Raw genomic sequence first — 22253 nt, 5'->3', positions numbered from 1 at the left:
TATTGGTCCAATCAGAGCCAGAGAGGGTGGAAGCAAAGCCCGTGATTAATTAGCATACCCATCCAAGGCTCATAAACGCGCCGACAGCCTTACCTGATGCATAAGAGAGCGTCCAGAACGGGAGGAGAGGTACATTGGATGTGGTGCAACTTTACTCACCTTACAGGCACATACACGCATAGTCTTGCCTAAAAACGCACAGCCAAAACAGAACTTTACGCGCTTACCCGAGACGGCTTCTCTCCTCCCTTTTCCTTCAGCGCTCCAAGGTCAGCGGAGACTTTGCTTTCGGTCGGTTTGTAACTCTCTGTTCCCGTTCTCCTGAGTTGTGGCCGATCAGATCCACAGCCCCAGGTCACCCATGAAGCTGGAGGCCGGCGCCAGGATGGATCTGTTCCGGAAGCTGTGGAAAGCGAGGGAACTGATCGTCGGGGTGTTCATCCCGCTGTCCCTGCTTCCCTTACCACTCATCTACCCCACCAGCGTGAGTTAAAGAAATAAATCAAATATGTTTACTTAAAAGCATGCGGTAGAAACAGAACATTAAGTTAAATTCTACCAGGAAACAAATAGGGTAGTCTAAACACCTGTCATGTATGATTATGCTTTTGTAAACTAAGAACATATGACAGTCAGTAACTCTTCCATATTGAGTACCATACCTACATCAAGAGAAGAAGAAAACCACATAATTTTTTTCCATACTTCCATATTGAGTACCATACCTACATCAGAGAAGAAGAAAACCACATAATTTAAATAAATACCTAGAAAACATCCAATAGAACAGTGAACAAGATATCAATTTATCCCTTTATGTGCTGGTCTTACCATACCTACATCATGATGACTGTAGGATCCTCATGGGATTTTGGTGTGCGCGCCTGTGTGTGTGTGTGTGTGTGTGTGAGAGAGAGAGAATCAATGAAAATGCCACACTGTATTCTGTTTTGATGAGTGCTTGATCCCATCATCAGCTGAGGCCTGTGTATGGAGAGATGTCTAGACATGTGGATGAGATGGAGATGAGTTGTTAAAAAGCAAAGAGCAGATAGAGAAAGAGAGAGGGAGAACAACTTGATACTCCTTTAGGCTCATGGGGTTTTTGCTTTTAGAAAGTTAAACAGCAGAAAAAACAAGATTATCTTGAGTTGCGTGAATCCAATCAGTACAAGCATTCACCTTTTTAAAGCAAACTTGTTGCCAAGACACCAAGTAGTTGTCTTTCTGTACAGATAAATCACATGTTGTGTACAGTTTTGTTGCAGCAGATTAGATGTGTGTGCCAAAGTATACTCAGCTAAATTTTTAAATAGCTTCTAGATTTAAATATTGTGTTGGTGAGTTTCAAGACTGAGTTAAGTTGTCTGTTGTGTCAACAGATTCAGGAGTTATTGAACTGATTTAGCAATGAATCAGGACTGTGTGATTTGTCTCATTTGCAAATTTTGAGCAGCAAACCAAATTCAGCCTTCAAAATGTCCTTTCAGAATGTCTTTCTACAGTCCAGATTTAGACCATCACATTTCTCTGAAAAATAAATGTCTCTATTTTTAAAGCCCTTCCCAAACATCTGGGGAATAATCCATCTCTTGCATAATATGGTAAAGGGACTGCACCCCCTATTACTCCAAATACTCTATAATGTTTTCAGAATAATAATACCAAATATCCTCTTCCTAAAACGAGAGGATAGTTCACAACTCCAGCTGCCGGTGTTGTGTCGCAAGTGGACAGCACAACAAATCAGGACTGCATTAATTAATCTGAATTTCTCCTCCATAGATAGTTAAACAACAGTGTATATATACCTATGAAAAGAGATTTGTAACACTCTAAACAAAGCAGGTTGTTGAGAAAGCCCATATTTTAACTGCCATAATAAAGACATAGTAACTTCTTCAGCCTTACAACAATTCGCTCTAAGATTACAGAAACAAGGCATTAACAATATGTGTGTGTTTTTTTTTAAACTTACCGTTAAGTCCCACCCAGTAGTGGAAACATCACTCCCTTTCAAGTAGCTCCAAGGTTAGTAAGTCCAACTGGTGCTCCCCTGCGTTTTCCACCACATGACCACATACAGTCCCAAAGTAGTGAAATTAATTCCAACAGGTAGCGTAGCACCAACAATAACAGCATGGATTGTTAATCCCCTTGTTAACCAGCAACACATCACATGCAGCACACACTGGCCTCAAGCTGTAAAAACAAACAGGTACTGTGCTCTAGGGGAATCTAGTATTGATGAGCTGATCACTAACCACCAGGGGGGCTTCACTGGCTGGCTGCTTGTAGGTTGGACCCGGTGAGGTAAAACAATGAGTCCCTGTACAGGAACATTCCTGGACATGCAGTAACCTCAGAACCTGTATTTTTCTCCACATCCTCTGGTCACAGTGCAGGCAGTAGGAGGTGAAATATACCCACAAAACCAAGTGCAGTTGAAAAACTCTGCTTTTACAATGGCACTGGTGGGTGTCTTTTTTTTAAATAAGCTTTGCCAGTATGATGGGGGCACAGGTGGATGTCAGGCAAGCTCACATGAACACACAACAGCCTGGATTTTATGCCCATTCAAGGTGTAGGACTATGGTTCTTGTTACCATTGCTAACTCTGAAAGATGAGACAGTCCAAGTAACTTCAAAACAGTGCTGATTAATTCAAAGGATCACAGGTAAAATTAACATTACACGCTCAGATATCTTGCACCTCCAAACTGCTCGCAGGCAGATGTAAGATGAAAGACCCCGAACCCACCAGGCTTATACATTATATCCCCTCGGTTGGGCTAGCCCCATACTACACAGAAACGTCAACCGAGACGTCTGTGTTACCAGCTTTGCAGCTGGCCATAGCAGTAGTCAAAACATGAAGCAATGTGTGTGTCTGTTGGTTAAGTGGTGTGTAGCTAAAAACATTCTCACGACCTCTAGTAACATGTCGTGGCTTAAACATAAGAACCTATTATGGCTAAGGCTACAGTTATACACGTCATAATAATAATATTAAACACCCTGTCTGCTGACAGTCATCAACTCTTCTCTCTAGTTATCCTTGACCAGATGTACCCTGTAGAAACTCATAAGCATGACTAAGCATTTAACAGTCTAACTAGACATCCTATCTCCACTAAATATTTCTAATACATAAAGTATCTATCCAATATCTATCTGACTAAAAATGCCTAACAAAGGAGATCCTTAAACTATTACATAATACTTCAGTGTTTCCCCTACCATTATATTTGGGAGGCATGCAGAAAACAGCGGAAATGATAGTGGACTTTAGGAGGAGTACCCCCCACCCAAACTCCCCTCACTATATTCAGTAGCACCATATCAGCAGTGGAGACCTACAAGTTCCTGGGTTCCTCCGGACTTGATGCGGGCAACCAATATCTGCTCTATTAGCAAAAAAAGGCACAGCAGAAGATATACTTCCTGCATCAGCTCAAGACATTTAACCAGCCTCAGGAGCTGCTGATACAGTTCTATAGAGGAATCACTGAATTTGTTCTCTGCATGTCCATCCCTGTCTGGTTTGGCTCAGCAACCAAACAGGACAGGAATAGACTTCAGTAGACAGTTAAGTCTGCAGAAAAAATAATTGGAGCCAGTCTGCCCACTATGGAGGGCCTGTACACATCACAGTCAAGAGCATGGCAGATAATATTTCCACAGACCTATCACATCCTGAACATAGTCTGAGCTCCTGTCTGGACAGCACTACAGAACACTGTACACCAAAACAACCAGACACGGAGACAATATTAATGCAATCACATGCTCATTAACACATTGTGAGGAGCCTTGCTCTTATATCAGGACTGGTGGATATTTAGCACAAGTAGGCAGCACAAGATGAGGTCAAAAAAAGAGCAAAAGAAGAAAGTAGGCAGCACAAGATGAGGTCAAAAAAGAGCAAAAGAAGAAAAGTCATTCCAAAAAACAAAAAAACAACAACCATGCAATCAAGTTATATAATCAACCTACTGCCATGCTGGATTTTGGCCCCACGTGGCTTGCTTACAACACCAGGAACCCCAGACTGTGTCAGGAATGTGATAGGGGTTCAGGAGTGACTGCGTGTGTGTGTTTGTGTGTGTGTGTGTGATACTTTGTCCAGCTACAGCAGGACAGAACATCTGTTGGATGCAGTCAGGTCAGGTCAGGTCAGACAGCAAGGAAGACACTGAGCGATGAGACAGAGGTGCAGAGCCAATGGCAGATATGAACAGTGTCATGCAGAGTCATGCTTGTGCCACTTTGCATTCCTAATATAAATTTAAAGTTGTAGAGTATTCAAGCTGTAGAGCTGAGTCCAGGAACACGGTCACAATACAAAGAAATGGTCCTCATAGGATTCTACATTACAGTGCATTAACATTTTACTTATACTTTAGCTATGGGTTTGGAGTTGACAGTGATAGACTGTCAGTTGGTCCATCACACTGGTTCAGATTGAAATGTATTAATAACTATAGTTACAATATATTTTGTACAAATATCTAAATTCCCTGACTTTTCCTCTAGTACCACCATAAGGTTGATATTTGTGGTTTTGGATAAAATAGCTCCACAATTATTGGATGGATTGTCATGAACTTTAGTATAGGTATTTATGTTCCTTTAGGAGGAATGAATACTTTGGTTTAGAATCAATACCTGCAGATCTAAGAAGACCACCACCTGATGGTCGAGTGGCTAGATTCAGTGCTTTCGCCACTGTGGCCTGGGTTCGAGTCAGGGTTGTGTCAGGAAGGGCATCCGGTGCAAAACACTTGCCAAATGTCAACATGTGAACAGTCAGTGCGGTGACCCCTAATGGGGAAAATGCCAAAAGTGACATTCACCTGCTTATCTAACAACAATCCTATCAGCAAAGCTTTGAATGCCAAGATGGAAATATGTCTGTCTCAACCAGGCATCTGTAGTTCAGGTTGTCACTAAGAAACAAGATGTGGTGGGAGGGGCAAAGATTTTTGGAGCGGCTTATGTTGTCATTTTGTTTTCAGTTTCACTAAACCCACTAGGCTGAAAAAAAATAGGAAGAATAGCTTTAATATAGGTGAATATCACTTTTGGATTTTTCCTGTTAGGGGTCACAACATTTGGCACGTGCTTTACACTGGATGCTCTTCCTGACACAAGCCTGGGCCGCAGCAGTGGGAGCGCTGCGCCCTCACCACTAGTCTATCAGGGAAAAGCTTTAAGATAGGTATTCCAGTAAATTTTAAATACCTTTAGTACATAGAGTAGGGTATTAAATTTGCATCTTATCTGCTGCTGAGATACACGTGCACACACACATTCATTCACTCACCTCAGGCTATTTTACCTCAGGGACTCTATATCCCATTCTTTTCAGAAAATCAAGTTTGCTCATATTCTTTTTAAAACAATCCTCAATTTCAATGCTTGACACATTAGTTTCCACCTCTCTGTCATTCAGTATTTTCGTAAAAGTGCCACATAATCTGAAAGTAATCTGCAAGCAGGGACAAAACAATGGCCTTTTCATGTTGCCTCCTAAAACAAGACAAAAACTGAAAAGTTGCCTTCTGCTTCCTGACACGTCTCAGCATAAAGTTTGGTTATCAGAGGGGTTGCATCAGTGACTCTGCTTACAAAGCACTTTGGCTTTAACTTGCAAAATCAGAAAAAAGTGCAAAAAAGCACATAAGTGTTAGACAAAGACCAATAATCACTGATTGCTGAGTCAGACGATCTCTGTGTGTTTGTGTATCTTTCTTGTCTTGTGTATATCTATGTTCATCTATGTTTCTTTTTTTTAAATTTGTCCTTTTGCTCCTTTTTCCCTTATGCCACCTCCCGTCTTTTCCTTTTCCCACTCTTCTCGGTCTCAGTCACAAATCAACTGTCCAACTTTAGTCCTGTTATCAAGTAGGGTCCTTGATTAAATCACTTTGTAACTTTTTTGTTTGTTTTTTGCAAGGCCCACTTCAACTATGAACTCAGATGTCCTTTACCTGCGGCTAATGCTTGTCATCAAGTGTAGAATCAAGTGTCAACCTACTTAAAATCAGCTTTTTATTTGCCTACTTTTTAGAAAGAGGACAAACTATGGGAGAGAGGAGAGACAAAGTTACTGACATGTGATGGTGGCATATAAATGCATGGAGAGTGAGGAGAGGAGAACAGAGAGGAAAGGAGAGCATCATGGGAGGACCCCCAGCAGTCTGGGCCTATAGCAGCATAACTAAGGGCAGGCTCGGGGTCATCAGAGCCAGCCCTAACTATAAGCTTTATCAAAAAGGAAAGTCTGAAGTCTAACCTTAAAGGTAGAGAGGGTGTCTACCTCCTGAACTGAGACTGGGAGCTGGTTCCACAGGAGAGGAGCTTAATAGCTAAAGGCTCTGCCTCTCATTGTACTTCTATAGACTCTAGGAACCATAAGTAGACTGAAGTGCTCTGTTGGGATAATATGGCCCTAGGATGTCCTTAAGATATGATGGAGCCTTGGCATTAAGGGCTTTGAAGTGTTTTTAAGTAGAGAGAAGCTAATGTATCGCATCTCTTCAAAGCCCATGGTTTGAATGGCAGTGAGGTATGAACAGGTCTGGACATTCTTCTTGCTGGAGCTTAGGCTAATTGTTACCGCTCTGGGTTTTTTAAATTTGAAATTAACTGACCTGTTACTGCACAATATTATACTTAATGTTCTTCTTACATAACAGTACTCCAAGCTTACTCAGCATGTGCCAATGGCAGGAACTGCTTATTTTTTTAGACTCAAGTGGGGGGCAAAGTAAAAAAACAAAAACAAAAAAACATTATCCATATATTGTATTAAAAATCCTGGTTGGAAACATTTGCAGTGACAGCATTTCTAACAGTGCTGTATTTGTCCATGACACAAGCCCTGGAGGAAGCACTGGAAAAACAGAAAATGCACACCCTTGAATTTTGGGTTAAAATTGTCCTTTGGGTGATTAATGTAAGTTTTTGTAATATTCATAAGGTCTCCACAAATGTCACAAGATTCTTCTTTAGTTTTAATGTTGGGGAGCTCATCACTAAGCCTGCTGGTGTTGCCACACAGTGGCATGAGGGACTGGTATGCTGATATTATATAACCATAACCAGATTAATGCAACATGTGTGTGTGTGTGTGTGTGTGTGTGTGTGTGTGTGTTAGAAGGAGAGTGTGTGTGCACCTCAGTTGGACTCTGAGTACAAACCCCACTCCCCACCATCCTGGCAGTACCTCAGGTCATAGCACAAACACACAAAATTGTAATATTTGAATGAGTCTAATGAAATATGTCTGGATTTGTGTGCATGCTCATGGATGTTTATGTGTGTTTATGCTTATAGACTGAGAATGACATTTAAGATGACATTTTAATTGTTTGTCATTGATTACGGGGCCATTTTGCAACATTGTTTTTGATGCAGTAGCACTTCAAAATTGTTCTAAATCTTTCACAATATGACTTATTGTTGAAATTAAAGGAATAGATCAGTGTTGTTGAAAATAGGCTTTTCTCCACTGACTTTCTTGAGGAGACTTAGACAGGAAGACCTATTACCTTTGTATCTCTCCATAAAATATGAAGATGGAGCTAGGAACTTATCTTAGCATAATGACTGGAAGCAGAAGACGGGAGCAAAAAGAAGCATGAACCAACATATTGATGAAGTATTCAGCGTTTGTTTTCCTGTTTGCAGGAGGCATGCTGTGCATACGTGCTGATGGTGACAGCAGTCTACTGGGTGTCAGAGGCTGTTCCCCTAGGTGCTGCTGCTTTGGTCCCAGCCTTCCTCTACCCACTCTTTGGGGTGCTCAAGTCCAGTGAGGTGAGCCTGTCTGTCTGTTTAACTATTTGTCTGTTTGGAGTGGGGGCTGTATATAAAAATGCGTCACAACTTCCTGCCACTATGTGGAATTGAAGCCAAAATATTGTGAATACAGGAGTGGCCATTTGCTTTTATAATACATTTTTCAAACATATTCTGTGCAATAGCAACCAGAGGTAGAGTTGTAGTATCGGTCAAAGCTGTCACATCATCCAAAATACACTCCTTTTTATATCATCATATAAAAAAATTATTGGTACACAAATCAGTATGATCATATATAACTAAAATGTCAGAATTCATGATTGGGAAAAAATGTAACTGAGTTGTACTTTGAAGTTTTAGTTTGGTGCGTGCCGATGCTGCTAACTTGGAAGTCACGGGGTTTATGACATATACTGCAGCCTGCCACCAGGGAAAATTTGATTTGTGGTGGCTTCACTTCTGGGAGCTGTCACATTGTCCATCTTTATAGTATAATGTATAGTCTGCAGTATATGTTGACAAGTGCATTTAGCTTTTTGTAAATTTTTTGCTTAAAATTGAAACCAGGCAGCTAAAAGAGAGTCCTCAAAGCTACGGAATTGGTTGATAATTCTATGGTGTGCTGGTACTGCCAGATATCATACATTTCTCTTACTTGTTGACAGGCATTAATATTCTCCCTACACTTTGCCTTCAAATATGCTAATTTAGTGGCATAGAACATTATTATCTGCCACAAAGACAGCATTTACAAAGATAGCAAATTTCTGAAAGCAGCATGATTAGAAATTACCATGTAAACAGCTAATTCTGATTGCTTCAACACTGATAAGGACACATTTGGAGTAATAATCAAACTGGCATTGAGAGTTTCCATTTTGGTTGCAATACTGATAGATAATTTATTTTAGATAACAAGTTGCTACCATATACCTTCATTGGTGTATACTGTATATACTGTACATGGTCTTTGATGAACTCTATAGAATTTTATATGAATAAGTCTATACTGAAATGCAGTGTTGAGCAGTAGTGAACTATTCATACAGTATGTTCAGTTAGTCATTTAAAGATAGGTTTTGTGATCCTGGAAAAAACAGCAAGAGGAAGCTCGGTTTTGAAAGTAGCCAACCAAAGAAATCCCACCCTTTCTTTATGACTTCTCTTCAAAGCCAATCCTCCAAAGCACAACACACACACTATAACATGCACTGCCTGACTGCTGCTTAAAGATTTCAGTAAAATAACAAATGTCCTCCAAACAATACTAAACCAATAATTACCTATCCGGCAGAACTACAGCCACCTTGGCATCACTATCAGCTCCTTGTGTTTTTTCAGTTGTCACCATCATTCAAAAGTCACACTGATGTTAATTCTGGTTTTACTTCTTGCAGTATCTAACTTCTTTTTAGTTATAACTTTCTCAAATATGGTGTTACCCACCCAGATCTGCAGCCCTAAACTGTAGCTGGGGAGCTCTGGTTCATGGCTAAACTGCTTTAGCCCTGGCTTGCTGCCAGTAACTAGCCTTAGAAATCTGGGTTTTTCCAGCAGGGAGAAGTAAAGAGGGAGGCAAGCTAACTCTGTTGAAAACATAGGCTTTATTCTACGTTGGTAAAACGAACACTGCATGTGTTCTTTGAGGCCCAGTTAATTGCATTACAATCCTATCTATACACTTAGAGCTGACTACTGATGGTATTTTCTCCATCCATGGCTGCATGAGAAAGGAGTCTGTTCTACGTAGCAGTCTTCTTGCTCTCATACTGCTCACACTACATGCAGGTCACAATTTCTGGCAGTAATGACATGTCCTATAAGGCTATACGTCTTAGAAGGGAAAGGCCTGGCCTGTAACAACAATCTCCATTCGTAAACAAAAGCTGCTGTGAGTACCTTCTCTGCCATAGCTTGCGGGTAAAGCCACCCAAAATGATGCACAACATGCGGGTTTCTTGTTGTAGTAGGTGTGTGCGTAGTTGCTGTCATTATTATCATTACTGCCTTTGATCACCATCATGGAGCATTCACATAATTCAGACATTGTTTTGCTGTCGCCTGTTTTGCCACTAGATATCACTGGAACTAACCTTTTAATGAATGAACCGATGTTCGATACAATTGATGAAGTGATTCGATACAGGTTCATTGCTTCATTTGGACATCACTACACGCAAGTAGGAAGATAGGCTGACATACAAAACAACGAAAGAGCACGGAGAAAAATTGGCCTAGAGACTAGAACGAACTGGCAAGTGACTGAGGAGTGAAACCGGGTAATATAGTGAGCAACCTAATCAAGTGCAGCTGGTGATAAGGGAGTGAGGAACAGGTGAACGTGATTAGTGTAAATGGGCAAGAGACAGTAGGAAAGGTGAGGGAGGCCAGAGCGGCCGAGCAAACCTGACAATGTGTCAAGCTTTCTCACTCTAGATGGACAAAACTGTGTTATTTAGTGCAAGTGGTAAACTGTGTGCATCTTAACAGTGATGCAGGGAACCAGTGGTACAACTGTGAATGCAGGGATATCCAGCTGTGATAGTGTGTTACTGTGCTGGTAGCTAGAGTCACTGGATGTACAGTAATTTCAGATCAGGGTTTCCGCAAGGGTTTTTATAGTGCAGTGTTACTCATTGTATTACATGAGTACAAACCAGAGCCATCACTTAGTGCTAAAGGTTTTGTCAGACGACTCCACTGACCTATTACAGTACATCAAGTCATTAATACATACAAATAACACATTCAGTTATCATTATGCCACTGATGTTTCTCAGTGTTTTTTTTTTTTTAATTTTTTATATCTGAGTACATTCAAATGTGCCTGCACCTGGCCACTTAGATATTATTACCAGCTATCACTACCAGGATCTGTCTCCACTCAGGAAAACTTTGAGTGGGTTGCCTGAGGATTAGAGCCAACAGTATCACCGCTTAAAAAAAAACACACAGTATACACATCTTTTCCATTAAACTCACCTCTTCTTCACCTTTTTATATAACTGCTACTATGGTTTAGTTATTTTTAATTCTATTATTTTCCTTTTATTTTCCTGTATGGTCTATGTTTTTGATGTTAATTTTGTGAATATTTCTTTTTATTTATATGTGTAACTGTTTGTACTACCATTTTTGCCCAGGACGCCCTGGAAGAAGAGATCTTGTATCTCAATGGGACATTCCTGGTTGAATAAAATAAAATAAAAATGTATCAGCATTACATAAAAAGTCAGCTGCACACCTCGTGACCAAAGTACATTGACAAACAGTGACCAAGCTGCATGATAACCTTTTGTGATGGTGTTCTGCAAATATACCTACAGAGGTTTTATGCAACATTCTCAGTCTATTATAGTAATCCCAGTCTCACAGTTTCCCACATGAACCCATCCAGTGACCACTGGCACAATGCCTGTAGGCAGCATTAGTACTGTAGATACAGTACATGCAAAAAAAGTAATTATTTTATAAAAGGATTAGTGCTTATTTCTGCTGGCTCTTTAATTCTACTGCAAGTGTTGAATGCAGCAGCATCAGTACACCAAATTTTCTTAATTATCTCTTGAATTCAGACTTGTTGAAGTTGTTTGTAAATTACCCAAACACTGTGCCATTTCATTGTTGGTTGTTAATCTAAGTTAGAACTGATTAACAGGGGTTTTAAATGAGCATTGCTATCTGATGAGCCAACAAACTACAAGCAACAGGAGTCAGATGACTGATAAAAGCCAGTGTTCTTGCTTGTTGCTTTGCAATGTCAGCATCTTTTAGAAACAGTCCTATTTATCTTGAGTGTCTAGATTTGATTGATTAATTTATTAATTGATTAGTAGGACAACAGAGAAGGACTTATTTGGATAATTAATGGTTTCACCTATTTGATAATTAAATATACCACAAATTATCTAGTTTCTGCTGTTTGAATATGAGGAATTCCTGCATTTATTTGTATTATGTTGTCATGAATTAATTATCTTTGGGTTTTGGCCAAAACGGAACATTTCGTGAAATATGCTAGCTGTTTTTTGTTAAAGTTTTCTGACATTTTATAGACTAAACAATTAATTGAGAAAGTAGTCTAATAATATAATAATGACTGTTTGTGTCCCCAGAAATAACAATAAAGTCACTGAATATTAATGACTTGATGTACTGTAATTTTTCAGCTTTTTCCACTTTTTTAAAAATTTGTTTTCTTTTTTATGTGTTCATACATTGAGCCCATGGGAATTAGAGAGAAACAGAGAGAGATGGGGTTGTGTGTAAAACAGTCCAGCAGAAGAAAGTGCAGCAGGTATTATGTTAGAGGTGAGGAGATGCAGGCTTATACAACATTGTGAGTCCATGAACCCTGCAGGAGGGGAAGTAGGGCAGATTAAAAAGAACAAATGGAAGACTGTTGATCCAAACAAAGAAGGGTGAAAAGTAGGGAAGTGGGTAATGGAAGGAAAAGCAAAAGGTCCCATCACTCCATTGTGTCTTATTTTGTCCATTTTCTCAATACATCTCCAAATTATTTTGCACAAATTTGTAATGAGCATTTGAATCTTTGTGTGTGTGTGTGCGTGTGTGTGTGTATTCAGGTGGCAGCAGAGTACTGTAAAGATACCACTCTGCTGCTGATGGGAGTCATCTGCCTGGCAGCCTCCATAGAAAAGTGGAACCTACATAAACGGATTGCTCTGCGCATGGTGATGGTTGCAGGGGCCAAGCCAGGCATGTAAGTAGCACATGGACTTTTACACATTCAGTAGAATAAACCTCTTCCTACACACACAGACACATACAAATAGACCCAGACCTACCCTTAACACAAAGCATCCCTGAATCCTATCCTCACCCAAGCAATGAGCAGATATGTGCCTTGACACACAGCATCTACGTTGTATTTGCTCAGGTTAGACGGTGGCTGGCCCAACTGACTTATAGTGGCAATCACCTCTGAGAGCTCGGTCCACTCAACTGTCCAACCACTGACAGTGTTTAATCAAGAAGAATACACTATTAACAGCCCCAGAGAGTCAATAACTATATTATCTCTAACACTAAAGCAAGTTCTGTGTGGCTGTCGGACTGAAGGCAAGTCTACAGGGTCATCAAATGGGCACCCTCTCACCACAGTAACTGGTGTTTTTGTTCAGTTGGGCCCATGACAATAAGAAGGCTCAACAGTGTGTCCAGCACACCTGACACAACCCACCATCTACTCTCTTGATAATTCAAGCTAATTCACTATAACTGTTACTAGTGCTACTATTTTACTACTGTAGGTCTTACACTGACTCTCCCACAGATAACAAACACAACATTGCTCTCTCTCATCCAGGTTGGTGCTGGGCTTTATGTGCTGCACAGTGTTTCTGTCCATGTGGCTCAGCAACACATCCACCACAGCCATGGTGATGCCCATAGCTGAGGCTGTCTTGCAGCAGCTTATCTGCACCGGTCTGGCCGACAGCCACAGCAACTCCGAAACCACAGAGGCCCCTGAGGATGATGACGGTACCGCTTGTTCTGTTACTGGAAAGGGAGGTCATTGAACTATAAGTAAAAGTAAAAGATGTGATGTGTTGAGAAAGCAGTTTGTGGATCCAGCTGTAGCAGGGAACACTTTGTCTTGGTCACAGATAAACACAGTGTAAATACCTTTTGCGGTTCAGTGTGTTACACCAGCAGTTGTTTGTTGTTGTTTCAGACAAAGAAGAAAACCTGGAGAAAAACCAGTTTGAATTGCTCTATCACAACGAGAGGTACAAGTGTGTATGTTGAGATGATGAGTGTTTCTGTGTAGACATAAAACCTGTGCACTTGGTGTGTGGTAATATTGTTGCCCAATTCTCCCTATTTCTTCTTCTAAATTGCAGTTATAAATGCTCAGTGTTGTACCACAGTCCTTGTCACTTCCATTTCAAGCAGCTGGCCTAGAGAAGCTAACAATGCATGTACTTCCCTTCATCTCTGAGGAGTTTCACTCAGAGAAGATGAGGCTTGGCAGTGCACTTAAAAAAAACAAAAACAAATGTTGTTGCAAGCTGCAGAAGGGCATCTAAGCCACATGCAAGTCTCCTTAAATTAAAAAGACTTGTTAAAAAAATCTGTGTATTGGAATAAATATTTATTAGACAAATTTGATTATCATTTGAAGTTTTCCAAAAAAAATCAAATCAAATATCTGTTTTTCTTTTGTGTCATTTTTTTTGAATGACTTGATTTTAAAATAAATTCTTGATCTAAATTCAGATGTTGTTACATTTGGTCAGCATTGTACATCACGGGAGCCAGGGCCTGCGAGAGAGAAGGAGAAAGAGAGGGGCAGGTGGCGCTGAGCAAACCTGACAGATTTTTTTTTTCTTCAACATTGTCTCATGCATTTGATCAGTATTAATAAAAACTTGTTACTGTGAAGTATCATGACCTTTTTTCTGTTGTATTTCCAGTGACTGCAGCAAACAGGAGCTTTCTACACAAAGTGAGGTGAGACCTGCCACAGCTTTTTTTTTGCCAAGTAGGTATAAGTCAAGTCAATCCCAGGTTCGAATCAGGGTTGCGTCAGGAAGAGCATCCGGTGTAAAACACGTGCCAAATGTCAACATGCAAGTCGTCAGTGTGACGATTCACTGTGGCGACCCCTAAACGGGAAAAGCCGAAAGTGAACTACTAGGTATAAGTCAAATAATTAGCATCAGAGCAGCAGAAAAACCCATATAATGCAAGTCTCTTGTTCACAGGTGCAGACTGACGAGTTAAATGATTTGGGTCTGAAGTCGATTGCTAACCAGGACTATAATGGAACCACCAATGGACACCTGCCACAGGTTAGGAACGTAATGTAGGTTAATCAGGCTGGTGTGTGACTGTAGGTTTACTGGAAACAAGGCTGAAAAACACATCCCTTTCCCTGACCAACTAGAGTCAGTTAATATCTTTAACATTTTCCATTCATTTACAGTACATTTTCCTCACTCACTTTTAGGTTGCAGTTGAAATTCCAAACGTCAAGCGGGAGAAGGAAAGGAGAAATTCCCGGTATCCCACCAAGAGGGATCACATGATCTGTAAATGCCTTTCGCTCAGCATCACCTATGCTGCAACCATTGGAGGACTCATCACCATCACTGGCACATCCACCAACCTCATCTTTGCTGAACAGTTTAACACGTAAGTACACACACACACTTGTGTAATGATTTTAAAATCTTGGGGGTTGAGAAGCATCCTCCATCTGTGGGCAGTAAAAATAAATATTAAAGAGGCATTGTAAACAGTTCTGAAAGACATTCTGGTCCAGTATTAAGTCGTGATGACTCCAGACACCACCTGCACTGTTATAGCTTGATTGATTTCTTGGCTGCTGTGCTGGTCAGATTGAACCACTTGATGTTACTGCAGTGTCTAGGGGTAAACACAGGGTCTGAGATCAAACTAATCAGCCTCCACAGTCCTAATGGAGCCGATTGTCACCATTCACATCATTAAGCCTGGCACAATCGCCCCCTTCATGTTGCAGCTTGTTTGACAAAGGACAGGTTTTGGTTCTGTGTGTGAGTAATAGTTATAGTCCTAAAGTTATGTTACCAGGACCAGTGAATGGTCCAAGAAGTAAATATGAAAAACCCCCAAATTATACCTTCAAATTTAAATGGTTGTTAAGTCAATTTATTATTAGTTAAATATAGAGAACTAATGTCAAATTGGCTTGTGTGTGTGAGTGGTTGTTCGTCTGTGTGTTGGCCCTGTGATGGGCTGGCGACCTGTCCAGGGTGTACCCCGCCTTTCGCCCGCAGCTGGCTGGGATTGGCTCCCCGTGACCCCGTTTGGGACTAAGTGGTTTAGAAAATGGATGGATGGATGGATGTCAAATTGTGTAAACATAACACAATGAAGTGAACTTTTTTAGAAAAAGTACAAAAGTATCCTAATGTTGACTTCATAAATGAGGAATCCCTGGTAGATAAAGCATGTGTGTGTGTGTGTGTGTGTGTGTGTTTTGGTTAGTTGGTCTAAGTCCTTGTCTGCAACAAGTCCATGCTAGCAAATGATCAACTTGGCATACTGTACATGCATACATACTGCAGTATACATATACACACACCTACAGGTGCTTTGACAGACACACTTGACACTTGAGGCAGATGTTAAATATTAGGCCTTTCTACAAAACATCCTCTCTCTTTTTACGGATTCTGTGCTTTTAATCAAGCCTTCAGTTGCCTTTGTGTCTTCATTTAGGTATTCTGTCATTTTGTAAGTCCTCTATATTGAAATGCAATTCTTAATTCCAAAGAGCAAACATCTACTGGCTCACAGGGGAGAAATGGCCCAATGAAATAAAGAGCTAAAAAGACAAATTACAGTACGTTTAATGCAAGAAAGGATAAACACTAACCAAAATGATTTGTCACAACCTGACAACTCAAATCTTGTTCTTAGTCATGGTTTATAACTAATCTATGAAAAAGTTCCACTGGTTACAACTAATAAAGCCTTCATAAAGGGCACCTCATTCCACAGTAAGCTAGTATGTTCTCATTAAGTCTCCTATTAAGCAAGTGCAGGTAAATGGAATTATGTCTTACTGAGATTCTTTATATTTTGATGACAGTACACAGAGTATTTGCCGAGTTGGCAAAAAATGTCCTAAAACTAGAATAGGTGCTGCTGTTTTATAGCTTTTATTATATGACAGTAGTCAGCACAATTAATGTAGAAACACACTGCAAAGCACTATAGCGACACAGAGCAAATTATGCTGCTTTAATGAGATTGAAGAGATTTCTCCAGAAATGTGGCTTCTGTCTTGCAGTTTAATAAACCAGATCATATTGTGGTGATGCCTGCTGGTTTCACTGTCATTGCACAGAGCAGTGCTTCTGCACACATAAGAAGATGGGAATTACAACTGCTGTCAGTCAAAGCAAATACGAGGCTAAAACAGGGTCAAAGTAGGGGACCGATGGGGGTTAAGTGGTTATTTCATAACCGTGATACAGTTTCATTTTTATCAGTGCAGGTGCTCTCAGTGGTTAATGAGGTTGAGCTTTTAAAGAGAATGTGTTATTTAAACATAATAACACACGTGAACCTCAAATCACTGACTGTTATTAAATGATAGGAGATGTTGGAGGTGACTGGTGGCCCTCTGCTAATGTAAGTGTTTTTGTTTTTCTAAGTTAAGACAACACTTCTAATCAACCCTATGCATCAGTGTATCAAATGTTTAAAGGACTTAGGGCTCTATTTTCCTGCCAGCGCAATTTCTGCAAAGCCTCAGTTGCAGACATTATGCAGTTTTCCTCATGGCTCATATCTACTTTTTTTGTGCACTGGTGTGTTTGATATTTTCCTGCCATAAATGAATGTGTTTATGCTGAGGTGGAAGAAGAGACACACTTGAGGCCGTGTGTATGCTAATTAGGCAGCGCAATGCAGTTTTGGTGCTCGTTTTGACCTGAAATAATGATTTTCCTGACATGTGCCTAGACTGGGAAGCACGAGATTGGGTACCCAAATGTTTTTAATGGACACACCAACTTAGAATTAACCCTTAAATGTACAACTTATCTGCTGGATTTTATTGCATATCATGTAGATTATTTTTCAATTAGATCAATGAACTAGTCTTCAGTATATAGCTATAGATATGAATCTATTCAAAAAGTGTTGGTGTGTGTTGGCACCATTTGTAGGCTACTTACAGGATGCAGCCAGAGCTGATCTGCAGCTGCTGTTTGGGAATCCAAATCCTTATTTTAAAAACAGTGAAACATTTATAAAGCTACATACGAGACCACTGTGGATTTTGCACACTGGATGCAGCTGTGTGAGTAAATGACACTAATTAATTGCTGCTGGTTACAGGATCAGAGACTTTCATCTTGCATGGTTGATTAGTGATATTGGCAGACTACTGGGTGAATATTCATGAGCAGTACTTCTGCATAAATAGTTTTGTCACTGTCAATTTCCAAATGGCATACATAAGTGGCAGGTGAAGACAATGGGGGGAAAGAATCTTTCCTCATATATTTTCATGTCATGACATGAGTGACATCAGACAGTCAAGTTTCCGCCCTGGTATTTAAAGGGAATGAGAGGAACTGGTTTGATTGGACATAACTAAAGCCAGCCCCAACTCCACCTGCTCACGATGTATTCCTCCCTTCCTCCAAAATGCGCCCGGTAATGCCTGGCAGTGCACAAAAGTGTACTGCATCTGTGGACATCAAAATTGCAAAACATTGTTAAACACACCCTTATGTCCCTTGTGCCTGGAGTTTAGACCTGAGTTTAGTGCTGCACCCTGTTGCAGGAAATAGAGCCTTAATGCACATACAGTATATCTTAATGAAACTCTGCGTCTCTTTATCTGTGTCTTTCTCTTTCCAGCCGTTATCCAGATGCTAAGGTGATTAACTTTGGTACGTGGTTCATCTTCAGCTTCCCCATTGCCATTATCATGCTGGTCCTCACCTGGCTTTGGCTGCACTTCCTCTTCCTAGGCTGCAAGTGAGTGCATGTGTGTTTATGTGTGTATTTTACAGCTAGGATCCTGTGCTGCAGGTTGTTCAGATCACTGTCATATGCATGTGCAATTAAAGTGTGCTATCCTACTTGTCCACTTCTTGACATCTTTTCATTATAGACTCATGCTAATCCCGCTGTCTGTAATGCAGTGTTGAACCGCAGCACCATTTGGTGTCCTGTGGTTGCAGGTTGTAAAACAGAGTGTGTCAGGTCAACATGTGGTTGATGATGCTGCTGTATGCTCAGCTTCAGGGAAACATGCTCGCTGAATAAGAAGCGCAAAACAAGGAGAGAGATGCTGTCAGAGAGGAGGATCCATGAGGAGTACGCAAAACTGGGACCCATCAGGTGTGTACATGGCACTTCACTGTTTGTGTGTGTCTGGTTTCGTTGTTGTAGCTTTCCTGACTGAGTGTCTCTTGAGGTTGTATCTTGAGAGGACATTTTTGCATTTTGAGGACATTCTATGTGCTATTTGAAGGCATACACTTGGTTTTTATGGTTAGGTGTTAGGTTAAGTGTTGGGGTCAAGCTTTTAGCTGTGATGGTTAAGTTTAGGGTCACAGACTAGGGAATGTGTTATAACAATAAGGCTCCTTACAAGCATAGAAAGAAAATGTGTGCATCTTACTCACACATTCAGACATGACATTGTGGTACAATTGTGTTATGACTCGTGTAATTGTTGCTCTCCGTACTTCTTGGCTTTACTGTGTGTGTGTTTGTGTGTCCCAGCTACCCAGAGGTAGTGACCGGTGTTTTCTTCATCCTGATGACTCTGCTGTGGTTCACCAGAGAGCCAGGTTTTGTGCCTGGCTGGACATCTCTTTTTGAGAAGTAAGTACTCATAATGTTGCAACACAGCAAAACAAATGGTGTTATCACAAACAAGTGTTAGTGATCAGACAGTGATCAGTGGCTTTACGGTCAGTGATGCAGTGAGTCAGTAATAAATGCATAAACATACACTGTCACACAGACAGAGATGAGCAAAGAAACTATAAGTATCTCAGTGACGGTACTGTAATTAAACCTATTTTGTCATGAAACATAAGAAAAGGCTCTGTAGCTGTACCTTCAGTAAGCCCTAAGCCTGTTTTGGGGATTTTCCTCGAAAAACACATACCCAAAATGAAATGTGTATATCTCTGCAACCACAAGGTGTATTTGATTACTCTTGGTGTCAAAAGAAAAGGAACACCTGTGAGATTTGTCAGGAGGTGTAAATATCATTCTATGTTTTGTTGTTGAAGAGTAAATGAAGATGGCACACAGCACAAATTAGATTTTTCAGGTTTGCCTATGTTAGTGTTAGGTAAAAAAAAAAGCATATTCATACTGAGTATTTCCACAGCACAAATTGTAATGATCCAGCTGCAGCTCTAAACCTCTATGAATCCAAAGTACAACATGTGATCATCACCAGGACCAAATATTATTCTAAAATAGTCAAGCAGGACAAAATTATAGAGGTTTTAGTACATGAAGTCCAGGCGAGGTGCTAAAATGGCACATTTTGGCACCACCTGTGCCATTTGAATTTTCTCATGTATAAAACTATACTACATTTCATTTGTGTATCAGTAATGGTGTTCCATACATCTAAATACAAAACAACTGGATTTTTTTTTCAAAACAGAACTTTACTGAAACTCACACACTCATAAACACACTATTTACACTGTGCACCACACACTATTTACACCATTGTGCATGTATATGGCAATGTTACTTCCCTTCATGCCACAGCTTGAAGCAGTTTTTGTTTTTAGTGAGGCAGAGGGGAACCCCACACTTTGTACCGTAAAGTGGTGTCTTTACACACCTGATTCCAGCCTTGGTGCACCTCACACAGTACTTCCTGGGCTGTCCTTCCCCTTCAAAGAAAGCAGGAAGGCAAGTGGTGGGGGTGGGGGTAGCTGCTGAGTCTTCAGCAACCATCAGCATCTCTTTGGCCAGCTGTTCTCTGAATTGTTTTTGGGTGTAGGGCTTTGGCTGGGTGCTGTCCTGTCGGTACTTGTACAGCTCCTTGTGTAGGAGGAAGCTGTTCACCACAGCAATGTCAACAAAGTGGTAGAAAAACGTTTTGTACCACTTTGTTGTCTTGTGATGAACGCTGTAAAACCCAACAAGTTGATCTGACAAATCCACACCACCCATGTACTTGTTGTAGTCCACAATACAGTCTGGAACAGGTACCTGCTTGTTATTCCAGACCCCAGCCTCCTTCACTTTTCTCTTTACAGTCTTTCCAGTGAAGGCCTGATGGATTGTGGAGCACATTGCAACAGGTCTTGTGTCCATCCATTTGACAAACAGAAGGTTGCCACTACGAATCCAGCACATCCCCACTTTGTCGGTTTATCCTTTATGTACTGCTTCAGGCTGATGTGCGCTTTGGAGGCGACCATCCGCTCATCAATCGACACATGCTGGTAGGGCTGGAAGTACACTTTGCAGGCATCCACCATCTCAGTGTACAAAGGTTTGATTTTGAAAAGTCTGTCATAGGCCGGTGAGTTCCTCTTCTTCTCATTTTCTTCATCTTCTGCTGGGCTGCTGAGATGAAGAGACCAGAGAATTGCCTCAAACCGGTCCCGTGTCATCTTTTCCCTGGGCAAGGAGAAGTTATATGGCCATTGTTTCCTCCAGTAATCTGACCTGTGATGGACTGTCACAAGGCCAGTGAAAATAACAATGGCCAAAAATGTATAGAAGTCCTTCACTGTCAGGATGGTCCACTTGAAAACCACCCCAGCAGCTTGTCTTCTGGCTGCATTGGCGTTTGTGTTTTGAACAATTTTTCTGACAACTGCAGCAGAAAAAAACAGTTGAAAAAGGCCAAGTGGGGACCAAGACTGGGTGGTGTCAAATGCTGGGCCGGGTTTTCTAGCTGGCATGAACCGACGAGGGACAGGCTGGACATCCTCTTCCTCTCTGTTATGCCACCTGTCCTCCTCACCGGCAGGTCCGGGTTCACTAATAATAAAAAAGCAAATTTAGTCATAAATCACAAAAAGCCAAACACTTGGTGCTGATGTCAGATTTAGTTTCTACTAACTTTGATTTGTATAGCTCCTGGTTGGAGACAGAGGCTCACACATTCATCTAATCAGACAGTCTATTTGCACTGTAACAATGGTTAGCTGACCAATTTACATACACACATCAACGCTGATAGCCCATCCCAGGATGCTCATCAGGCCATGATTTGCATCACACAACTCAGGCCAGGCCTCAAACCAAGTGTTCTGAGAGCCTGCATTCCTCAACATGAGACACCAGTAAGATCTTTACAAACCTGCATTGTTCAGCAGCAGCAGCAGATTGTCTCCCTCTCTTCCTCCCCTCTGGCTGGCTGGTCCTGGTTCATCATCTTCACTGTAAACCCAGATGTGGAAAAAAACAGATGCATTCACTGAGTGGCCTGGTTGTGAAATTCACACATACACACCAGTAAGATCTTTACCAACCTGCATTGTGCAGCAGCAGATTGTCTCCCTCTCTTCCGCCCCTCTGGCTGGCTGGTCCTGGCAGGTCCTGGTTCATCATCTTCACTGTAAACCCAGATGTGGAAAAAAACAGATGCATTCACTGAGTGGCCTGGTTGTGAAATTGCAATTGCTGATAGCCTATCCCAGGATGCTTATCAGGCCATGATTTGCATCACAGAAGAAGTTGAAGAATGCAGGCCTCAAACCAAGTGTTCTGAGAGCCTGCAAAAATTGCATTTACAATGCCGTCCTTTTCATCAACATCTAGGTGGAAAGCTTGAGAGTAGTCAGGTGCATGTAAACTACATGCGTGTGACAAAGCTTGTTTGATGTCCACAAAAGCCTTTTCTGCTTGTGTGTTCCACATCAGAGCAGAACCATAGTTCTTGTAACCTGCCTCTGTCAGCATGGCACGGAGAGGTG

The 22253-nt window shown here is 41.0% G+C and overlaps 1 protein-coding gene and 1 long non-coding RNA gene across 2 annotated transcripts in view; one reads left to right on the top strand and one right to left on the bottom strand.

Moving 5' to 3' along the window:
• The first annotated feature begins 64 nt into the window (after positions 1 to 64).
• Positions 65 to 22253, top strand: part of slc13a4 (solute carrier family 13 member 4) — a 33173-nt gene continuing 10984 nt past the window's right edge. Inside the window, exons 1-11 of the mRNA XM_020601419.1 lie at positions 65 to 484; positions 7696 to 7824; positions 12396 to 12532; positions 13139 to 13314; positions 13508 to 13562; positions 14250 to 14286; positions 14541 to 14627; positions 14786 to 14970; positions 18199 to 18318; positions 18583 to 18684; positions 19072 to 19173. Of these exons, the coding sequence (XP_020457075.1) occupies positions 362 to 484; positions 7696 to 7824; positions 12396 to 12532; positions 13139 to 13314; positions 13508 to 13562; positions 14250 to 14286; positions 14541 to 14627; positions 14786 to 14970; positions 18199 to 18318; positions 18583 to 18684; positions 19072 to 19173 (1253 nt within the window). The 5' untranslated portion in view covers positions 65 to 361. The remainder of the gene's footprint in view (positions 485 to 7695; positions 7825 to 12395; positions 12533 to 13138; positions 13315 to 13507; positions 13563 to 14249; positions 14287 to 14540; positions 14628 to 14785; positions 14971 to 18198; positions 18319 to 18582; positions 18685 to 19071; positions 19174 to 22253) is intronic.
• On the bottom strand, positions 20690 to 22150 carry LOC109960934 (uncharacterized). The gene is made up of 3 exons (XR_002275069.1): positions 21810 to 22150; positions 21638 to 21717; positions 20690 to 21315 (listed from the first exon to the last, which is right to left on the bottom strand). It is a non-coding gene; the product is annotated as an uncharacterized LOC109960934 (long non-coding RNA).

This window comes from Monopterus albus, unplaced genomic scaffold (assembly GCF_001952655.1).
Source record: "Monopterus albus unplaced genomic scaffold, M_albus_1.0 scaffold51.1, whole genome shotgun sequence".
NCBI classification, from domain to species: Eukaryota; Metazoa; Chordata; class Actinopteri; order Synbranchiformes; family Synbranchidae; genus Monopterus; species Monopterus albus.
The sequence above is the reverse complement of the archived record's forward strand: the minus strand, read 5'-3'. Positions and strand labels throughout refer to the sequence as shown.